This window comes from Lontra canadensis, unplaced genomic scaffold (genome assembly GCF_010015895.1).
Source record: "Lontra canadensis isolate GAN:19392208 unplaced genomic scaffold, GSC_riverotter_1.0 scaffold69, whole genome shotgun sequence".
Classification (NCBI taxonomy): domain Eukaryota; kingdom Metazoa; phylum Chordata; class Mammalia; order Carnivora; family Mustelidae; genus Lontra; species Lontra canadensis.
The window spans coordinates 2,905,741-2,928,836 of record NW_022631063.1 but is presented as its reverse complement, the minus strand read 5'-3'; the positions used below and the strand labels follow the sequence as shown (position 1 = coordinate 2,928,836).

Here is a 23,096-nt window from a genome sequence, read left to right as displayed (position 1 = left end):
TGCTGACTTTGATGTGAAGAATATCTTTGCCTCTTTATCTGGTACATTATGCCAAATGTATCTGAGAAAGGCATTCCATTAAGTCATTCTTTCCTCCTATTAATCACAGTCCTCACTGGTCACGTTAAGCTATAGATGGAACATCTGAATTTGGACCCACAGCAACTTACTGAACATCTGGGCAAAATGGAGGTGGTTTCTTTCCAAGCTAGAATTCAGTCTGGTCCTATTTAATTCTTAATCCTGTCTCCTCCACCCACCCACCCACCCCCTCCAATAGGCAGAAGATTTAAAATATTCCTGAGGATTTAATACTTTTACCTTTTTTGGTCTCTTTGAATTTTTTCTAGTTCTGACTGGTCAGAAATATTTGATTCTCAGCAACTCACCAAGCTCTCATCGTCCCGTGAACTAAGGGAACTGAGAGAACCCTCCCTCTTCTCTTTTCTTCCCTCAATTAAACCAGCAAACACTTACCGACCACCCTTGTGGCACTTGACGTTCTAGGTGCTAGTGGAGAATGAGAAAGGCCAGGTCCCGGCTGTCATGGAATTTTCATTCTAGAGGCTGACCTCAAATAATAAACAAGTGAATACAGGAATGAAAACGATGATAGCAGATAGTGGTAAATGTGATGAGTACAAAACAGGTACTTGCAGAATAGGGAGAGATGGGTGGAGATCGTCATTGGCACCTCTTTTGTGTGGTCAGAGAATACCTCTATGGGGGAAACATTTGATCTGCAGTCTGGATGAGGTCAGGGAGCAGGCAGTTTTAAGTTCGAAGGTTAAATGCACTTTGGATAGAGGGAGCAGCTGTGTAAATCCTCAGGGATGAAGGATTTGGTCTATTTGAGGAGGGGAAAGGATGCCAGTGTGAATTACAGAGGAAGTTGAAACAGTAACCTGAGGGGAGCTCAGAGGTTTGCAGAGGCTAGGTCAGTGCATTTGGAGACTCCCAGGCATCAGAATCACTTGGGAGTTGTGAAATGCAAATTGCTAGGACTCCACTCACAGTGTTTCTGTTAGTATAGGTCTGCAGTAGAGCCTGACAACGTGCATTTCTGACAGAGTCCCTGGTGCCGCCGCTGCTGCTCCTCTGAAATCACACCTTGACAGCCACCAGGATGGCTCATCTAGGGCCTTGTACACCAACGGTAGGAATTTGGGTTTTATTCTCAGTGCACTTGGAGGCCAGTGAAGGATCATAGGTGCGAGGTGTCAGATTTACATATTTAAAAGAGCACTCCTGGGGCCCCTGGGTGGCTCAGTTGGTTAAGCCTCTGCCTTTAGCTCCGGTCCTGGTCTCAGGGTCCTGGGATCGAGCCCCACATCAGGCTCTCTGCTCAGCAGGGAGCCTGCTTCCCCCTCTCTCTCTGCCTGCCTCTCTGCCTACTTGTGATCTCTCTCTCTGTCAAATAAATAAATAAAATCTTGAAAAAAAAAAAAAAAGCACTCCTGACTACTGCGAAGAATAGATTTTAAGGCACAAGAGGAAAAACAGGAGAGATCAGTCAGGAGGCTACTGCAATAGTCCTAACAAGAGACTATGCTTTAATTGCCAGGGTGGTAAGTAGCTGGTGACAAGTACACAGTAAGAAGCTGGTGGCAAGTACACAGATTCAGGATGTGTTTTAGAGTGAAGAGCTCAAAGGACTTGATAGTGGCTTGGAAATAGAAGGTAGTGATGGAGAGGAATAAAACTATACCTAGGACTTTTGTTTGAGTTAATGGGATGTTTAGTGTGGTGCCATTTACAGGCATGGGGAATAGCGGGGGATGATTGGATAAGAATGGGGATCGGGGTAGAGAGGAGAATCCAGAGTATGGGTTATGAGATACGTATTGGACATCCAAATGGAGATGACCATGAGATTATTGGGCATATAAATCAAAGTTCAATAAACAGGTCAGGGTTGGAGAAGTGAATTTGAGAGTCATCAACTTACAGATGATAGTTAAAGCCTTGGAGTTTGATGAAATCACCTGCAGTTGAGAGTTGTAGAAAGAGAAAAGGGCAGGGAAAGAGCCTGGGCAGGGAGATGAGCGCATTGTGATTGAGGAGTGACAGTGAAGGAGGAAGAACTTAAGAGATTGTGTTGTCACACAAAGAAACTGAGGGAAAAGAATTCCAAGCACAGTTAACTGCATAACTATGAAATGTGCCCTTATTGGAATTTAGGAACTTACTCAAGTGTAACTGAGATGACTCAGGTAATTGTCTATTAGATTTGGACACACATAGGTGATTGGTGACCTTGACCAGAGAAATGTCTGTTCAGAGTCATGTAATTTTTGGGGCCTCCCTTTGTTGCCTTTCATTTACTGTTTATCTTTTAAAGCCATTTTGCTGTGTTCACTGTACTTCAAATATGCTCATCAAGAAAAGGGACCTTTTGTTGTTCTTAATTGTTTTCCTCAAGCATGTAGCACAATGTTATGCCTACCATTGGAACAGATTTTTATTGACTACAATTTTTTCTTATTTCATTAAATGCAGAGAGAGACACTAAGAAATTGCTTTGAGGAACTGGTCTGTAATTTATAGCTGAAATGCATGGCTTAGAGGCTACCAAACGTGGCCAGTTATTTTGAAGGGCTGCCATACCAACACTTACCAACATCATACATCATATGTTTGGGGGCCCTCTATACTGAAGGTCTATATACTTTAATATTATAATACTATTTAGTATAATACTATAATATTGGAAGGGTGGCTGTTCAATTTATTTTTGGTCATTAGAATGTAATATGTAAAAAGCCTATTGTTTTAAGACTTGTTATTCCACTTTTATATTTTTGTCTTTAATATTGAAGCTGTATTTGGTAAAGTACTTCCCTGAGTGAATACAGAAATACTATATAAATAGAGCAAACACATGAGATCCCGTTGGACTTGAGTAGCCGCTTACAGACGTACATATATCTCATATATAATTTAAAGCTTTTTTTCTTCCAAACTAAGAGGTATTTGAGTAGATTTCTGTTGTTTTGCCGAGCTTCTCATTTATTGCTCCTTTTCATTTATTTTCAGGATTTAATATTGACAGAGATGGAATAATGTGTACAATGCACACATGAGCAGTGCCTGGGTGGCCCAGTTGGTTGAGCAGGTGACTCTTGATTTAGGCTCAGGTCATGATCTCAGGATCAGAGACTGATGCGGGGCTTCACACTGGGGGTGAGGCCTGCTTAAGATTCTCTTTCTCCCTCCCCCTTTGCATCTCCGCCACTCATTGTGTGTGTGTCAAATAAATAAATAAATCTTTAGGAAAATGGGCACATGATTTTGAAGTACTTTGGAAATAAAGTTATAAAAAAAACCCCAATCAGTACAAATAGGATACCGATTGAATTCTGTGATAAAATTATGTTTTGCTATTTTTAAAAATGTTACGGCATAGTGTAAAATTGTACCTTCATTTTCATTATGAAAATTGAATATAATATTGAGATAAATTTAATGAATAAATCAATATTTTTGAGGGGGTGATGTATAGGTTTATTATCTTGATTGTGGTGATGGGAACACGTGTGTATGCATATGTACAAACTTATCAAATCACATACATTAATACTGTGCAGTGTTTTTTTATACCAATTATACCTCTAGCTGAGGGGGAAAAACAATGTCATGATTTAAACACAAACATGCATTCATATGTAAATCAATTGTAAATGAGAGTATAGATGTAAATAATGCTCCTCAATTCACCGTATTCATTTGTGATATTATGGCTTGTTATTTTTTTTTTTTAATTTTTTTTTATTTATTTGACAGACAGAGATCACAAGTAGGCAGAGAGGCAGACAGAGAGAGAGGGGGAAGCAGGCTCCCCGCTGAGCAGAGAGCCCGATGCGGGGCTCGATCCCAGGACCCTGGGATCATGACCTGAGCCGAAGGCAGAGGCTTTAATCCACTGAGCCACCCAGGTGCCCCTGGCTTGTTATTTTTAAGACTTGATTAGTGCATATTTGTCCAGACCTCGAGGAGTTTTCTGTATCTTTTCAGTATAACTTCCCCTCCATCACTCTTGTGTGAAATTTGCTATTGTTTTCTGTTACAGTAACACCTCTATACAGTGAAAACTGATAGTCAAACTAGGCCACTGGTGAAGAGCTTATGTGAAAATCCCCTGGGTAGGAAAACTGGCTCAAATATTTTATTTAAAAGGAAGGGGATGGGTGGGTGGGGGGTAACTGGGTGGCCCAGGTGGGTAAGCATCTTCCTCGGGCTCAGTCATGATTTCAGGCTCAGGGTCCATGGGTTGAGCCCAGTGTCAATCCATTCCTTCAGCAGGAAGTCTGCTTCTCCATGGGCACTGCCCCCCGCCCCTTCCCACCCTGCTCCTGCTCTCTCTCAAGTAAATAAAGTTTTTTAAAAATAAAGGGGATGGGGAGACTTCAATGACATTTACTGTGATTTTAAAATATTAATGGAAATTAGTATTCTTAAGCAGTAAATTATAATTGTTATTGCATGTTGATGTGGTGTGGGTTTTTTGTTTTTGTTTTTGTTTTTGTTTTTTTGTATTACCAGAATTTCCTATGCCTGGATTAGACTATAAATTTTGATTATTTTCACTATATCTTTGGCTTTGGGTGACATTTAATTTTGTTACTGCTTCAGAGCATCTCAATCAAAAAATTCAAAAGGTTGGAAGAAATGTGAGGTGGTAAAAGGTATTTTAAAAATTTTGCTGGAGGGGGGGCACCTGGGTGGCTCAGTGGGTTAAAGCCTCTGCCTCCAGCTCAGGTCATAGTCTCAGGGTCCCCGGATCGAGCCCCGCATCAGGCTCTCTGCTCAGCGGGGAGCCTGCTTCCCCCTCTCTGCCTGCCTCTCTGCCTACTTGTGATCTCTGTCTGTCAAATAAATAAATAAAATCTTAAAAAAAATTTTTGCTGCTGAGTAAAACGCTGTTAACAGGGAAACCTGGGTGGCTCAGTGGGTTAAAGCCTCTGCCTTTGGTTCAGGTTATGGATCCCAGGGTCCTGGGATAGAGCCCAGCATCCTGCTCTCTTCTCAGCATGGAGCCTGCTTCCTCCACTCTCTGCCTGCCTCTCTGCCTACTTGTGAACTCTGTCTGTCAAATAAATAAATAAAATCCTAAAAAAGGAAAAACGAAAAACTGTTAAAATCTAAAAGCTTCTCAGGATTCAGACCAAATCCAGACCTCTACACAGTATTCTTCTGGAGGGATTACATTGTGTGGTAAGCAAACTTTAATTTGCAGACACATTGCTAAACTTAATGTAAATGGATCACAATAGAGAACCAACACATAAATGATCCTACAGGTTCTGCCTACATAAAGTCTACTTTTCTTTCAAGAACTGAGTCACATATCTCTTCTCTTTGAAGTATACCTTTCCACTCCCCCAAAGCTAGCTTCGAGATGCTTTCATTGCTCTGAATTTTTAAGTTACTCATCTGTTTTATGACACTTAATTTTTCCTTTGTATTCATTATTAATTACTTAGACATTGCATCTATCCTGGTTGGATTTCTAGTTCACCATAGAAAGATCTTGGTCTGATGACCAATTTGCTTTCCAATTATCACCACCAAAGGTGACAAATACTTTGTTATTTGAATAATAGGGAACATTAGGATGTTCTTAATAGAAGTTCCATGTAAAATAATATTTCAATTAGTGCTTTGTTCTGTTCTCCATTTTTCTTTTTAAGTAGCCTTATCTTTAGTAATTTGAGTTTTCATCACAGACTCAAAGTACTTTAAGAAATAAGAGTCACACATACATAGAACATTAAAACTGTTAATTGGAATTTGCTGTGGTGTGCAGTGAAGAGGAAAGATGTCCCAAGGAATGGTGACTCAGTCTGGACCTTAAAGGATAAAGAATATGGTAAAGGTAGAGAGGATGGGGGTGGCTTTCAAATGGAGACCAGGATGGGCCACATTTGGAGATGACAAAGTGCCTGGCATGATGAAAGCCAGGGCTGGGAGGAGGATGGCAGCAGCAGAAGGTGCTTGTCAGACCCCAGTCCTGCCACTCTTGAAAGCCAACTCCACTGAGGACATAGTTGTCCCTGCTGCTTTCTCTCCCTGCCTGTGGCTTCTCTTCAGCCTTCCTGATGAAACTCTTAACACCTTAAGTTTCCCAATTATTTCTTGCTAATGAATCCAGTATGTATTTTTCAGTACACATTGTCTTAAAAATAAAATATAATCAGTGTCTAAAAGTCCAACAGGTAATTCTGACGTAAAAATTCATTCTCTTCCTTGGTGGGGTGAACTTTTTCTTCCCAGTTATATGCATAGGTGCCTCTTGTTTTGTAGGAAGTACTCACTGATGTAAAAACCCATTCATTCAGTAAATATGAGTGTCTCCTATGTGGCAGACATTGTTCCAGAAATTCTATGCATTTTCAAATATGTGTGACACAGGGCGGTCCCTACTGTCATGTAATTAATTAATCTTTAATGGAAGGAGACATGATAAACAAGTATGTTAGTTGCTGATAAACCCTAAGGCAAAACGTAAAACAAATAATTTTAAAGTTAGGAGCAGATCCTGTGAGGATCTTCTGTCAGGAATGTTATAGGATTAAAAAAAAAAAAAGGGGGAGAGGGTGGATTATTCTAGGTGTGTTCAAGGGAAGGGCAGGAGTCACAGTAGTGGAGGGTCATGAGCGCAGGTAGAAAGGAAATTGGAGAGACCAGAGGTAAGAGGACAAAACTCTAGATTTTATTCTTTGTGAAGTCAGAAGTCATTGGAGGGTACGAGAGGAGGTACGGGGATCTGACTTAACAATTTCAGAGGATCACTCCAGCAGCTGTGTTGAGAAGAGAATGTAAAGTGGCAATGCTGGGAGCTGGGAGACTGCTTAGCAGCTTGAACAGAGAGGTGTTCAGTGAACAGGGCTGTCAGTGGAAGCCAGGTCTATCGCGTAGAGCTGGCAGAAGTTGTCGATGGATTGGATGGCAACCGTGTGTGTGAGGGGACTTTTTTGGCTTAAGCAACTGGAAGAATTGTGATTTACAGAGATGGGAAGACTTGGAGAGAAAGGGGTATGGTTTGGAGGAGCTGGGAAGAGGAATCAGAAGTTAAATTAAGTGGGAGATTGCAGTTAATCATCTGACTCCAGATGTCAAGCAGGCATTGGATTTACAAATCTGGATTTGAAGGGAGAGATCCAAGGTGAATATTTGGCATTTAAAATTTTCTTCATACAGATTTTTCAAAATTCTTGTTATACATATTAGAACAATTTTTAAGATTCATTTTTGTGGCTATTGTAAAGTAAGTTTTTTTTTTTCCCATTGTACGTTCTGACTAGTTTTGCTTTTGTTTATATACACCATTGACTTTAGTGTGTTTATATACCGAGCTGCTTTAATGAATTCTCTTATTTAATCAATGTTTTTAAAGAATTGACTCACTGATTTCTTAACTCCTTTAACTTTTCTGTGCATTTTTACCAAACTGTTCAATTCTGTAAAGTAGCAGTTTCTTTCATGTCTCCATTTGATGGCCTGTGTCTGAAATATCAATTATTTCTTGTTTTTTCCTGTGAGTTTCTATTCATTCCCTTAAACTCCTCTCACGTTTCTCATCTGTCATACATTTCTGGGTTCCTAAGAAAGTTTCTCTTTCCATGAGCTTTAGCTGTATCATCTGTGTATCTACATTAGGGCAATCATCACACTTTATCATCATTTTGTATGTATCCATCAGTCCGTTGGAGGTTTGAACTCTTTTGGAACTGGGTCTTACCATTTTTACATCCCCAGTGTTTAGGTGAATCTGCCACATAATTGTCTGTTAGGTAATTGTCTGTTGAATCCATGAGTAGTTAATTTCTACAGATTAAAAACGTTTTGAAACTGGATAAAGTTTTTCTTTATATAGATATTTTATAAGTGTATTAATCGTTACACTTTTAAAAATTCACTTTTGTCACTAGTGTAAAAGAAATATTTTCTCAAGCGCATTATATTTGTCCAATTATATCTTAAAAATGGAAGGCTTATTATTTTAGAAAATTAATGTACAGTGTAGGAAGCTTGTTTCTGCTTTCCCTGCCATCAGATGCATAGAGGTACTTGGATTTATGAAACCTTAAATTTTGCAAATGACAAATGTGTGGATGTTACATATTTACTTACAAAGAAGCTCTTTTATCTTGTTTGGTTTTTTACTTTGTGTAGGAATTGGGGAGAGGGAGGAATTAAACTTTATATTTTTCTGGAAAGCAGTAGTAGTTCTTCGAAAAGCAATTAGCTTTTCATAAAGGTAACATTTTCAAAAGCTAAGGTATATGTCATTACTAGTAGTTACTTTATATTTATTTTTGTTTTATTTTTTCAACCCATGAAGTCAGTGAATTGGCCCATGTGAATTTCTTCAGGATGTCTACTACCTATTTCTGTTATAAATAGATTAATAGGTTGCCCTTGTGACACTGAAACATTTATTAGAGTAATTATTTATAGATTTTTTTTCATTGAAGCAGAAATATATTCCATCAAATAACCAATCATAGTTCATTGTTCATCGCTAAGTGCAATAGGAAGTATGGCATGCTTCTTTTTTGTAGGGAGTTATAAATGTAGGCAGAGAGATGAAACTGGTACCCAGGAAAAAAATGGAAAAAATGTTAAATTTATGGAATCTGTTGTATATGCTATATAGGGAGAGACTCTGAATGTTGAGGGGTTAGGGGAGGGTGGTTTCAGCTAGACCTCAAAGAGTAGGTAGGGGTTGTCTGGATAGAGAGGCAGAACACACTAGATTGGAAACAGGATGAAAGAAACATAGGTAAGAGCTGTTATGAGGTGTGGGAATGAGATGCTGATCTCCATCCTGACATAGTAAGGATTTTTATGATTTATCTCATCAAAAAAAGTATTACACTTTTTCTTCACTATATTTAAAACACATTAGTTGAACTTAATGGAGGTGAATATCAAAGTTATTTGTTATCATTTTTTTTTTAGTACCAGATAATGTAGTCATATTGTTGAAAGCAAAAGAAAATGCCAGTTAAAGAAGGCAAAAACAAACAAACAAGAATCCCTTAATTCCAACATCTCTAATAAGCAGTAAACATTTTGGTGCATTTTTTACCTAGATGTGAAAAACATACATGCACATTGTGTTTTTATTAAGTTAGGTCATATTAGAAAGTTACTTTAAAAATAGAAATATTTTATTTTCTGTGTTTTGTTTTATTTAAGGAGAAAACCAAAAGCCAAGGCACCACTTCCTCCAGCTGAGACCAGATATCTCGATGCCTCTCCAGTTGATGATACTGTAGAATCCTCTACTTGCATCATGGAACAGAAAGAAAACACAATAGATAAAGACATTGAACTCTCAGTGGTGCTACCTGGGGATATTATCAAATCGACTACTGTTCATGGCAGGTACGACACAGCAAATGAAAGAGCAGGAGTTCCTTTTCTTCTTCGGTCATTGATACTCTCTGTTGCATATATACTTCTTGATTTTTTCTTTGACAAAATACTTCATTCGTCACTCAGTTATCAATTAAATATGCCAAAGGTGATAAAGTTTATCTAATAATATTTTAGTATCAATGAATTCCACAGTCCCAGTCAAGTGACTCTTGAAATTTAGAGTGACTTTTTTTCTGTTGCTACTTATTTAATAAGTCTTCTTTAAAAAAAAAAAAAAAAAAAAAAAAAAGCCTTTCCCAGAGGAACAGTTGTTATATTAATTTTGTTTAGTCCAACTTACAAAGCACACCAATGGCCTATAAGAAAATTCTTTCCTTTCCTCTTCAAATTATTCCTTCCTTTTTAAAGCTGCTTCTCTGAATTTGCTTTTGCAGAAGTTATTAAGTACTCTTAAAATGTCATACTCTCTTAGGTATCTGTAAAACTAGTAGGATTTTTTAGTTCTTTGAAGGATTTTATTAATGTATTAAAAATGTGGATAAGTTTAATAGAAATGTAAAATTAAACTTTAACCTAGCAAGAAGTGAAAATGTGATTTAGGAGAATGATATTTTTAATACCTGCATAAAAGTTGGAAAAATGGAATAAAGCCAGGTGTAAATTTCCATTTTATTTTGAAGTGGAAAGTTACATGAGTTGTATGCTTGGTCTTGTTCTACCTTTCACCTTCAACTGCCCGTTTGTTATCAGGAGTCCTGTTTTAGAAATCTAAGCTGATTTGACCTCTGTGGGGAGAGAGAGAAAGAGAGTGTGTGTAGAACAAAAGAATAAGCAACGTATTGGGTAATGCATTCTTACTGCGTGGTTTTATCTAGAAGAAACTCATTCAAGATAACCTTAATCTTAAGACTTACCATCAAGCTGAGGTGTCAGTTCACAAATTATTGAAAGTATGTGAAAATAGAAAGGGTTAGCATTAACAATACACAGTATTGGGTATTAAATTCTCCTTAAATTTAAATAAGTTGCATTTTGCCGTTGATTTTGTATGGAGAGTGGTGTTGGAGATCACACGTTGAATTGTATTGAGGAGGTTGAGAGACCCGTGTCTGTCCTTGGTGGGCTTCCAGCTCAGATGCAGGTAATCACATGGGTTGTGCTTCTGGTAGGTAAGGAAGGCATCTTGGGAGTTAGAAACTCTGGCTATCATCTTCAGTCATTGAAATAATCCTATTACCCTGGTTTAAAAATAATAATGACAATGGATGTGGCGAGGGGTAATGAAGGCAGTTCCTCTTATTCTCCCTGAAGTCGAAGTCATTTTTTTAAAAAGTCAGTATTTTTCCTAGGTCTTTACTGATGCTGAGAGGTAACAATGGTTTCTTCACCAGTACTTCTCAGACTTTCTTCTTAAGTAGGGTTTTCCTTCCCTCCTCACCTTTGAATATCACAGGCTTTAGCCACGTGACTCTTTGGTTCTAGAGAGTCTACTTTTCCACTTCCACACCTTTTTGAAAGTTAGTAGCTCAAGTGACACTTTTATTTATAAAAGCTCCCTAATCTTCCCAGCATGAACTTTACCCCCAACTTCCAAACTCTCTGACATTTTATACCATTGAGTTACCATATAGTGTTCTATGCTCTAATTAATATGCATGTCTTGTCTTCTTGATTAAACCACAAGGTCCATGCAGGCTTCATTATTTTATTGTGCTAAGCACAGTTTCTTGGAATATAGCAGGCATTTAATAAATACATTAAAATGAATATTGTCTCCCTAAACTCTTAGATGTAGATGGAGGTAACGACTTAAATGGTTAAGTTTTAGAGACGTTTGCTTGGATAGTCCCTGGTTCTTTTCCTAGGATCTTTTAAATAAAGACAGTTTCTCCACATAGAGACCAGAGAAGTTATGTCCCAAATTCTGATTGTTTTTGTGGTTTGTTTGTTTATTTTTAATTAACATATAATATATTACTTGCTTCAGGGGTAGAGGCCTATGAATCATGAGTCTTACATAATTCACAGCACTCACCATAGCACATACCCTCCCCAATGTCCATCAACCAGCCACCCCATCCCTACCTCCCACCCCCCAGCAATCCTCAATTTATTTCCTGAGATTAAGAGTCTCTTATGGTTTGTCTCCCTTCCCAGTCCCATCTTGTTTCATTTTTTCCTTCCCTTTCCGCCACAACCCCCCACTCTGCCTCTCAAATTCCTCATATCGGAGCGATCATATGATAAAATTTGTTTAGGGCTGAAAAATTTTCCTGAGAGCAGAATTTGTTTCATATCAGTGTTTTCACTAGGGGATTTGGTTCAGGGACTTGTTCTAATAGTTTTATCATTCAGGAATGACTAAAGTTGTAGATGCACGGACTCATTTTTTAATATGAAGTGTTTATGATTAAAAGTGGTTGTTAGGAGTGGTTATAGATATTTTAGGCTGCAATTTGGGATATATTAAGAGTGTAATTTGGAGTGGAGGTCCTGGGTGGCTCAGTCAGTTAAGCATCTGCCTTTGGCTTGGGTCATTATCTCAGTGTCCTGGGATTGACCCCTGTTTCCCACTCCCTGCTCAGCGGGGAGACTGATTCTCCCTCTCCCTCGGCCTGTCCCCCTGCTCATGCTCTCTCTCTCTCTCTCTCTCTTGCTCTCTCTGTCTCTCTCAAATAAATAAGTAAAACCTTTAAAAAAATAAATATAATTTGGAGTATCTTGAATGTTGGAGCTACCATTGGCCCATGGTTAAAAAATGAAACACTCTTTAGCTGTAACAACAAATTGCACAAAATACAAATTTTAGCTACCTAAAGTAAAGACCCATGACATGGATAACTTAAACTTCTTCTGAGCTTTGTTACTATGAATGGAGTAGGGAAAGTTTCAGCAAAGTAGTAGAAGAATTTGGTGGGAGGTTAAGGAAGAGTGATTTTAAATAAGTTTCTATATAATGTTCTTTTAGATATTTCAGAGTTCCATAATGTCACTGTGAACAGTCTTTAATAGAATTCTTTTGGCCATCTTCTCTTAATTTGTCTAAATATTCCTTGTGTATGATATTTATTTTGATAGTATTATTTATATGCATTTCCTTTGAAAAATAATATTAGTATTAGACTAGAATATTAAGAAAACTTAAATGCTTCATTTAAGTTCAGATATATATCTCTATATAAATATATATAAAATATGTAAATATATATATGTATATTCCCCCCCAAAATATCTTCTTTTATTTTTAAGGATTATTTATTTATTTATTTGACACAGAGAGAGAGAGAGAGAGAGAGAGAGAGATCACAAGTAGGCAGAGAGGCAGGCAGAGAGAGAGGGGGAAGTAGGCTCTCCGCTGAGCAGAGAGCCCGACACGGGGCTCGATCCCAGGATCCTGAGATCATGATCTGAGCCGAAGGCAGAGGCTTAACCCACTGAGCCACCCGGTAGCCCCACCCCCAAAAGTCTTCTTGGGGAAGATTTTTCAAGTTTCTCTCTGTCTTCTTATACAACTTACTCAGAGATATGCTTAGAATGTTCCATTTGCAGGAATGTGAACACATAGCATTATCTTCAGAAGAATGCCCTTATTTGTACATTGATTTTCACCAAAGAGCTTATTCAGATTAGGGAACACAATACGGTCAGAAGTGGTTATAGACTTTATGCTCAGGGGGAAAGTAAACGCTTCTGATTTAGGTCGATAACCTTACTCTTGTTTACAGTCTTTTGATACTAGAGTTTAATGATAATGCATCTTTAAGGACCAGAAGTCACTCTTGTCTGCCATCTTGCCTTTTTGTAATCCTTGCTTATGTTGAGGGTAGTTATGGTGCCAGCCTGCAAACCCTTGGGCATTTCTGTGTTCTTGTCATGGATGATTGGATTGAAGGGAGATGGAATTAAAATATTTACCATAGTGTGTGTCTGTGTGTCTGTATGTATGTAGTGTGTGTGTGTGTATAAATATGTATACTATGTGTGTATATGTATATATTTGTATGTGTACATATATGCATATATACACACATAAACATATATCTGTGTATGTGTGTGCGTGGGCAGAGTAAACAACCTTTTTCACCAGACAGAGCTGCTCTGTGCCTTACTTAAAGTAAGCATTAAAGGACACTGCTGTTAGAGATAAGGTGCCTAGGGGCTGCCCTCCTCAGAAGGTGCTACAGTATGCAACAGCGTAAGTAGTGGTGTCTCTGAGTACTTGGGAAAGTTAATTTTTAATGAAAATGAGCTTATGAGCCGAACACTACAGAGAATAAGGAAATATGTGGGTATGTTTGCCTGTCACTCTAGATCAGTCTGCCCAGTATGTAATTATTCCTCACAAAATAAGTGTTTCTTTTCCCTCTGTTTTCTTTGGGATACTTTATGTATGTATGTATGTAGGTATGTATTTATTTTGAAAGGATCCTTTTTTTTTTTTTTTTTAAAGATTTTATTTATTTGACAGAGAGAGACACAGCTAGAAAGAGAACACAAACAGGGGGAGGGGGAGAGGGTGAGGGTGAGGGAGAAGCAAACTTCCTGCCAAGCAGGGAACCTGATGCAGGGCTTGATCCTAGGACCCTGGGATCATGACCTAAGCCGAAGATAGACGCCCAATGACTGAGCCACCCAGGCACCTCTCTTTGGGGTACTTTAAAAGTAGTTTTCATTTGGGAGATTTGGCAAAAGATTAACATTAATCCCCCTTTTTTTAGCCTGTGGAAAGAGCATTGTGTGGCTATACTAGTACTCTCCCACAAAAGGGAGGAATGGAATCAACAACATTTATAATAAACAAAGATATATTTTTCTTTTATGCTCCTACCCTAAGTAGAAATTTGTTTTGATTTGAGCAAATCTGAAAATGAAGTGAATGAAAACACAAATAAAGAAAGCATAGAACTTGAAGTTAGAGATCCTGGGCCCTGTGGTTGATTCTGTAACTTGCTGTGTGACCTCAGGCAAGCTATCTCACCTTTCTGGCCTTTGCCTGTAAAATTACCCAGAGACTCATTACATATGATTTGTGACCTGGATTTACCTGTCCAACAGCACTGGTTTATAGCAGAGTTGAGAGTAAGCCCAGTTTTGACTGGCCCTGGGTGGGTCAGAGAACTAGCTCAGAAATGGTTTACATGGATTACAGTGCCACCTGTTGGAAAAAGTAGACTATGAAAAATGACAATACTGGATCAGTGTGGGTCAGTTTCATTTAAAAAAAAAAATCAATAATATGGCAGTATGAATCCCAGAAGAGTTTCACAATTTCATAACATGCTTACATTTATTGAAAAGTGTCAAATAATGACACGTGTGTAGTAAATACATTATATAATAGGTGAATAGAGTTGAAGAACACACTGTTAAAAATCCATTCCATGGCACAAATCATATTGAACTCCCTAAGAATTCTTAAATTTTGGTTTAGGTACTGATTCAGTTGTCACTGCTTAAAATAACAGTTGGAATTGTAACTGCTAAAGTATTTCAGTATACCAGAGCTGCTTGAGTTTTTATTGGAGAGACTGAAGAATCCTGTTAACTGGGCTCCAGTACAGCCTTCCACAGCCCTGAGCCAGGGAGCACATAAGCCTCTGCAGGCTGATTGCACTCCTGGTTAGTGGGAAAATGTGACAGAATACTCACAAATGTCCTCTGAGTGTCATTCCTAGGTGGACTACCCTTTTCTCCTTTCCTGGCATCCCTGCCTTATAACAATGATCCTTGTTAATTTTCTTTTTTAATTTTTTATAATTACAAATGCAACACTTGGACACTATATAAAATAGGAAGATGCGGATAAGCTAAAAAAATTTAAAATACTATGTCATTTTTAAACAGGCAGATTACAACTATTAACTTTATGGTATATAATCTTTCATTCATACACACATGCGCAGACACACCCAAATGTGTGTGTACACACATACCTATATAGTCACTTTTCTTTTTAACCGATATCATGTTGCACATGCCATCTTCTTAACTTGTCCCTTTTTCAGTTAATGATTTCTAACTTTTGTGTCAGTACAATTTATCTTATCCTTTGTCTGTATTTGAATTGTCCCAATTGCTGTGAGATATATTTATAGTACTCTTTTTTTAAAATAAGGGGTGTGTATGTGCGTTTAATAGGTATGTTATTAAATCACAGTTATTGCGAAGGTAATTATTTATGACTAGCTGTGAATGTAACATCTAAGATACATGACCAAGTAGATTTAGCCTAAAGTGGTGAGCTTCAATTTTTTTTTTTACTTTAAGAAATATGTATTTTGTCAGTTTAGTACTGATGTATATTATTGTCTTCAAATCTTAAAACTGTTACTTTCTTCAAAGTGTTTCCTATAGCATAATTCAGTAAGCATTCTCAATTTTGAGATTAGGTTTATTTGTTTTATGTACCTGATCCCCTTCATTTCATGCACATAGGAATAGTTAGAGAACATTAGTTCATTTGTGAACTCACTACTGAACTAGGTTGGTTAGCATATGACAAGTGTCATCCCGGCAGGCAGTGTTCTAAAACTTCCCACACTATCATTGGTAAGTCTGATTGGGTTGTTGGTATACATTTGGAAGGGGCAGCGAGAACTAATTCAACTCAACTCAGTTTTGAGGATTCAGTGAAAATGGTATAATGCTTTACTGGATACTAAGATTTAAAGAGTCGTAATAAGGAAGAATCTTATTCATAGAATTCAGCCCCTATCAGGTACTTGAAATCTATCTATTCATAGTAAGTCCTTATCATTATGCATCCTCATTTTCCTGTGACAGTCCTTGTTTATACCTGTTATCCCAGATTATTTGCTAATAGTGCCCCCCTTTCACTCTCAGGTGTCCCAGATTGGATGATAAATTACATAGCCACCCTATTGGTAAGTGGCTTTGTTTAAACACTTCCAAGGGTTGGAAATTCACTGAGACAGTTATTAGACTTCTTGCTGATCTGTGAGCTCTTTGGTGAACCATGACCTTCATTTTTGATACCCAGTTGGATCTTTAGAAATACAAAAATGGAGGTCTTATCTAGCAGGTAACACATCTAGGACAAGTTTACCCCTAATAGGTGTCATGAATGCAGAAAGAGTCACGCAAGGATTTAGGGGGTGATTTAGTGATGTCATCATTCTTTGAAGTAAAACTGCAGCAAATGGCAGTTAGCCTCTTACAAACCATGTACCCTATCCTGAATGCTGACTTACAGTATTATTAGGCTAAAATGTAGCTCTGTCAGGACTCAGGAAATTCTAATTTTGACTGCACCTTAATTGTATATATGTTCTTCATTATCTGGTCATGTAACTTCTCTAAGCTCAATTTTTTTAATTCATGAAGTGGGAGTAGCTTTTGTGGTGGTTGTGAGCTCAAATGAGGTAATAGATATGAAATTCATATGAGGGATTGTCATTTACTTCTAAAGGGAGTAGAAAATTTCATAGGGATTTCTCCATTTCAAAGAAGAGAAAAGAGATTTTAGAGGGTCTTAAAAAAGTATCTGCCCTCCAGGAAATTATTTCACAAGAGAAATCTGAAAATAATAATGCATAGTAGTCTCTTAAATAACAGAATAAACTATAGTTCAAAGTGATGGGGTTATATGGAGGAGGAAAATACTATTTCTTATTGGATTGAGGAAGTGATGACCAAATTCAGCCAATCCTTTCCTACTTTTAATAATTTGGCTCAAGTTTTGGGTGGCCTGTTGGCATGTGCTCCCACTTTAGCAAGCAGGAACATAAGCATCCTTCCTGGGGTGATCCTGGGGTGGAACCTGTTAGCCAACTGCTGTTTGGTACATCAACTTGGGATAGTTCTCCTCAGAACAGAATTGTTGTTTTTGCTGGAAGTAATTTGGCTTCCAGGGGGGGAAATTCTCAACTATACGCAAGAGATGATTTTGTTTTCTGTGGTGCAGTTTGTGACTTGCAAATCCCCAATGCAGCCCCGTGGCATGCGGAGCCTGCTTAAAGGTTATGTCCTACTTTTATAGTGCTGGGGCTCCTTCATGAGAGAGTTAAGACAGTTCCCACTCTCAAAGTCAGCTAGGTCAGGATCCTCTCTTCTGTGCTTCTAGTGCCAAATTCTGAGGCTTCAATGAACTATTTGAAGCATTTGAACTGGTCTGAGGTTATTTTTGGAAAAGGTCTAACCCAACTTAATGCTTATATCTCACCTCTGTAAAGATGTCTTGACTTTAGATACAAGGCTACTAGTTCAGTTTGTAAATTAAGAAAAAACAGCTTTCATGCCTATGTGTGTTTTTAAAGCATATGAATCTCTTTTCAGTGACTTTGCTTTTTCATACATCCAATACCATGCAGATAACTCATATATATTGAGTTATATATATGTGTATGTGTGTGTATGTGTGTGTGTTTGTATACATACATACACTGTTGTATATTGTCTGCTGTGTGTTTGAGATACCAGATTAAGAGAGAAATAATCACTGGTTTCTATAATAACCTCATTCAGTGATACTGACCTCACTAGTACAGACATTGTATCAGGTCCTGGGAATATACACTGCTAAGAGCTGGTCCTGCAAGCAGAGTTCATATCTAGGTATAAATGGAACTCAGGTAACATCTTGAGGCCACTCTATTCCCTCAAGTCTAGATAAGATTGGCCTTAACCCCGTTCTAGATCTTGTGGAAAGTTCACTCCCCTTTATTAAATTATATTATTATTGAAAATTCCTGAAGGTTAAGGTTCTTAGAGCCTCCTCTGGCTCTGGCGTTTTTGTTGTTGTTTTTTGTTTTGTTTTGTTTTTAAAGATTTTATTTATTTATTTGACAGCACAAGCAGGGGGAGCGGCAGGCAGAGGGAGGGGACTCCCCCTGAGCAAAGAGTCCAACGAGGGGCTCCGTCCCAGGATCCTGGGATCACGACATGAACCGAAGGCAGGCATTTAACTGAGCCAAACTGAAGTCCTGGCTCTGACTTTATGTCTTATTTTTGGATTCTTTCTTTTTAGTCTCTTCCTTTTGAAATTTCCTTTTTTTAAAAAAAATGACTATTTATTTATTTGATAGAGATCACAAGCAGGCAGAGAGGCGGGGGGTGGGGGGAAAGCAGGTGCCCCGCTGAGCAGAGAGCCCGATGTGGGGCTCGATCCCAGGACCCTGTGATCATGACCTGAGCTGAAAGCAGAGGCTTAACCCACTGAGCCACCCAGGCACCCCTGAAATTTCCTTTCTTTTCTTGATTTAACACCTCGCCCTGAAGCTACCAGGACCTTAGTGATGGTATGTGGGTCACCAGGAAAAGGTGAGTGAGTGTATCACATAGCAAATCATTTAATTAAGCACTTTAGGCCTCCTGTTGGGTCCTTTCAGCAGCCTTCCCACACTCTGATGTTCAGCCGTCCTGGCCTCTTCCTACTGCTTAGTTCCTCTTTCTGTTTCTCATATCTTCTCGCTCTTTTCTTCTGGCATTGGCTTTAATTGTATCAGCACTTCACGAAATAATCTGAAATCTGACTAAGTCCTTATCTCCCCCTAAATTTTTGCAATACCTTTGTAACTTTTCCCCCAAACTATTCTGAATACAACAACAACAACAAAAGAAAATTACCTTTGAAGACACACACACACACACCCAAAATAAATGAAAAAATGAATGAATAAATAACACAGTGGCTTTTTAAAAAATAAACATATTATTGGTTTCAGAGGTACAGGTCTGTGATTTCTCTCTTATATAACACCCACTGCTTACTACATTACATGCTCTCCTTAATGTCCATCACCCAGTGATCCCATCCCTTTATTTCTTCCACTCCAGCAACCCTCAGTTTGTTTTCTATGATTGAGAGTCTCTTATGATTTGTCTCCCTCTCCGATTTCATCTTGTCTTATTTTTTTCCTGTCTTACCCTTTGATCATCTGTTTTGTTTTTTAAATTACACATATGAGTGAGATCATATGATAATTGTCTTTCTCTGATTGACTTTTTATGCTTAGCCTAATACCCTCTAGTTCCATTTGTGTTGTTGCAAATGGCATGATTTCATTTTAGGAGGGCTGCGTAATATTCCCTTGTGTATATTTTTACCACATCTTTATCCGTTCATCTGTTGATGGACGTCTGGGCTCTTTCCATAGTTTGGCTATTGTGGACATTGCTGCTATAAACATTCGGGTGCACGTGCCCCTTCGGATCACTACATTTGCATCTTTAGGGTAAATACTCAGTAGTGCGATTGCTGGGTCACAGGGCAGCTCTATTTTCAACTTTTTGAGGAACCTCCACACTGTTTTCCAGAGTGACTGCACCAGCTTGCATTCCCACCAACAATATCAGAGGGATCCCCTTTCTCTGCATCCTCTGCATCCTTGCCAACATCTGTCATTTCCTGACTTGGTAATTCGAACTGGTATGAGGTGGTACCTCATTGTGGTTTTGATTTGTATTTCCCTGATGCCGAGTCATGTTGAGCATTTTTTCATGTAGGATAGTGGCTTCTTAAATCATGTATCACCCCTATTATTCACATTTGCTTTTTAGTTTTACTTTAAAAATAAAACATACTTTTTCTCAAGTCAAAGTAAAAAATGAAAACAATCAGCATATAATCCTTTTAGATGTACAGTAGACCCCATCACTCCTCAGAACTCCACTGGTTTTCTTTCTCACTTGGTAAAATCCCAAGCCGTTCTGGTTTCAGACTACCACTTCCCCCCCAGCAGTCTGCTTTCTGTTTTTCCTTAAACATGTAGAACCCACGACTGCCTCAGGTCCTTTGTAACTTGTCAACTCTGCCTGGAATGTTCTTTGCCCAGATAACTCATTCCATTCAGGTCTCTGTTCTAGTGTCTTTTTTTTTTTTTCCACTTAGAACAGTTCTTAACCTCCCTTATATCTTATTTTTCATCACAACATTTATCATATCTGACGTACTATATATTTTACTTGTTTCTTTATCCTCCTTTGATCACAGGTTGGGAAACTGTAGCATGTTCGTAAGAATTGGCTGGAGTGCTGGTCAAAGCACATATTGCTGGGCCCCACCCCCAGAGTTTCTGATTCAGTGATCTGCACTGGGGCTTGAGAATTTGTATTTCAAGAAGGTCCTAGAGATTCCGGTGTTGCTGTCCATGAGTCACACTTTAAGAACCAATGTACCAGAATTCCTCTGGCCAATACAGTGCCAATACTCACTACCTATGGTTATTTAAATTGAATTTACATGAAATGTTTAGTTTGTTAGTCCACTATGTTAGTATTTTTCAAGTGCCTAATAGCCACATATGGTAAGTGGCCACTGTATCAAATATGGAAAATTTCCAATTGGGCAGCACTGCTCTAGAACATAATAAACTACATAGAGATGGATTTCTATTCTGCTCCCCCCACTCAGAGTCATATCCCCATTTTATATATCTTGTCTACTTGGCATTTACTTTAGTATAAAGCATAAGATGGAGATATAAGTTTTATTTGTCAGATGCCGAGTCAGTTTTCCATACCATTTGCTGAAGACTCAGATCTTTCCCCAGAAATTTGGAATGCCATTATCATATGTAGTATTAAATTCTCATCTGCATTTGTGTCTGTTATAGAACTTTCTGGTCTGTTGCATTTGTCTGTCTGGAAATAGGAATATTTTCAAGACAAAATTGGCTTCTGGAATTATTGAACAAAGAATTAAGCAGAATTATAGAATGAAAGAATAAAGTCATTAGGAAGTTCTATGATTTTTATTTTTTATTTTTTAAAGATTTTTATTTGTTTTGAGAGAGAGAAAGAAAGAGCACACATGAGCAGGAGGAGAGGCAGGGGGAGAGGGAGAAGCAGACTTTATGCTGAGCAGGGAGTGCCATGTGGGGCTCGGTGCCAGGACCCCAGGATCATGACCTGAGCCTAAAGCAGACACTTAACTGACTAAGCCACCCAGGTGCCCTTTTAGTTGCCTTTTTTTTTTTTTAGTTGCCTTTTGAAGAGACATTGTTATAAGAAAATATTTAGGCAGTGTGGAATTCAAAAGGCATGATGTAGGTCCAGTCAGCCTGCAGCCTTTTTGCCATGAAGTCTGATACAGTGTGCAAAGATTATAGATGACCAAATTGACTGAGGGAATAGGCCATTATTGTAATATTTTTGGCCCATTATGCACTTCTTTTATTAAATTAGAAAACAAGGGGTGCCTGGGTGGCTCAGTGTGTTAAAGCCTCTGCCTTTGGCTCAGGTCATGATCTCAGGGTCCTGGGATCGAGCCCCGCATCGGGCTCTCTGCTCAGCAGGGAGCCTGCTTCTTCCTCTCTCTCTGCCTGCTTCTCTGCCTACTTATGATCTCTGTCTGTCAAATAAATAAATAAAATCTTTAAAAAAATTTAGAAAACTAATGTCACAGATAAAAAACAATACTCATTAAGGCATATCAAAAAGGCTAAATAAGTGTGTAGAGAGTGTTAAATGCTTACCTTTTAAAAATGGAAAATATCTTTTTCCTTAAATGGTTATATTTTTGTACATAGGGGGATAAAAATGGTAGCATTAATAACTTTTTATTTTGTTAACTTTTGTGTATTTCTGGCAGAGATTCTACAGAATGCACATTTAAGAGGTCAAATGTTTAAAGTATAAGCTTTAGTGTTTTTACATTTATTACTTGGCACATTTATATGTGGAGAGAGAAATCCAATCTGAACATAACACCGCTTATTCATAGACAGTAGTAGACAGCTCTCCATTTTGGTTGTCAGTGAAAGTTCTCTCCTCTTCCAGCTTTAGTGTATTTATAATTACATTGTATTTACCTAGACATTACCTAATCCCTTTAAACTTTATTTACTATCAGAGAAAGGAGGTACCATGTCCAAGTCAAGAATTTTTATGTAGCATCAAATTGCTCTCATAGACTATTACGTTACCAAAAAACTAACTTGAATAAAACCATTATGCTAGTCTTCCTGTGGATGAAATTTAATATCTACTACTCATTGTCAACATTTGGGTGATCATAGACAAATTTATGTATAAGCGTACCAAGTGGCTCCAGAGGATATAAAACTCCTAAGTTATTATTGTGGGAACATCTAATAAAGGCATAGGAAACTTATTTTGAGGACTGAAACATATATATATATATATATATATATATATTTATATATTTATATTTTATTTACATATATATATTTTTACTGAGGGGCTTAGGTTTTTATTATTTTTCTTGATATATGTATAATGGGGTGCTACTTGTAGGTGGGAGAGGAGAAGAGATGTGAAGGGATGGGCAACAGTCACAGAAGGCGAGGGTAAGGTAGGTGGGTGAACACGGGATGGTTTGAGAATCCATATAAGGTGTTGTTTAATCCCAAGACCACACAATGTCAGACAACTAGCCCTCTTCCAGGAGGAGACTGCTTCTGTAGAAAAGCTGAACCAGACAGGCTACAGATGAGGGAACTCCCCTTAATAGAGCCAGGATGAGGTGCATATGAAAACAAATGTACTAAATTAAAAATGTCAGACTCAGTGATGATTCCTAACCTCATTTCCCTGTCAAGTTCCTGAAAGCCAGGAGCTAGGTTCATATTATGTAGTTAAGAAACTGGAGAATTTTTTACCAACATTTATATTTCCCCATGGAAAAATACTTGATTGCCGTAAATGCAGCCCATCAACTTATACCTTCATTCACGAAAATAGGACTTTCACAGAGTGTTTTAGTGCCTCACTCTTAAATATGAACTAAC

At 38.1% G+C, this 23,096-nt stretch overlaps 1 protein-coding gene and 1 long non-coding RNA gene across 9 annotated transcripts in view; one reads left to right on the top strand and one right to left on the bottom strand.

Annotated features, from left to right (window-relative positions):
- COBLL1 (cordon-bleu WH2 repeat protein like 1) overlaps positions 1-23,096 on the top strand; it is a 164,465-nt gene that overhangs the window by 94,340 nt on the left and 47,029 nt on the right. For all 8 annotated transcript variants that reach the window (XM_032880320.1, XM_032880318.1, XM_032880316.1 and 5 more), the window contains one exon: positions 9,205-9,393. In XM_032880320.1, coding sequence (XP_032736211.1) covers positions 9,205-9,393 — 189 coding nt within the window. The remainder of the gene's footprint in view (positions 1-9,204; positions 9,394-23,096) is intronic.
- On the bottom strand, positions 18,551-22,628 carry LOC116880899. Its single transcript, XR_004385297.1, has 3 exons — positions 22,543-22,628; positions 19,106-19,108; positions 18,551-18,580 (listed from the first exon to the last, which is right to left on the bottom strand). It is a non-coding gene; the product is annotated as an uncharacterized LOC116880899 (long non-coding RNA).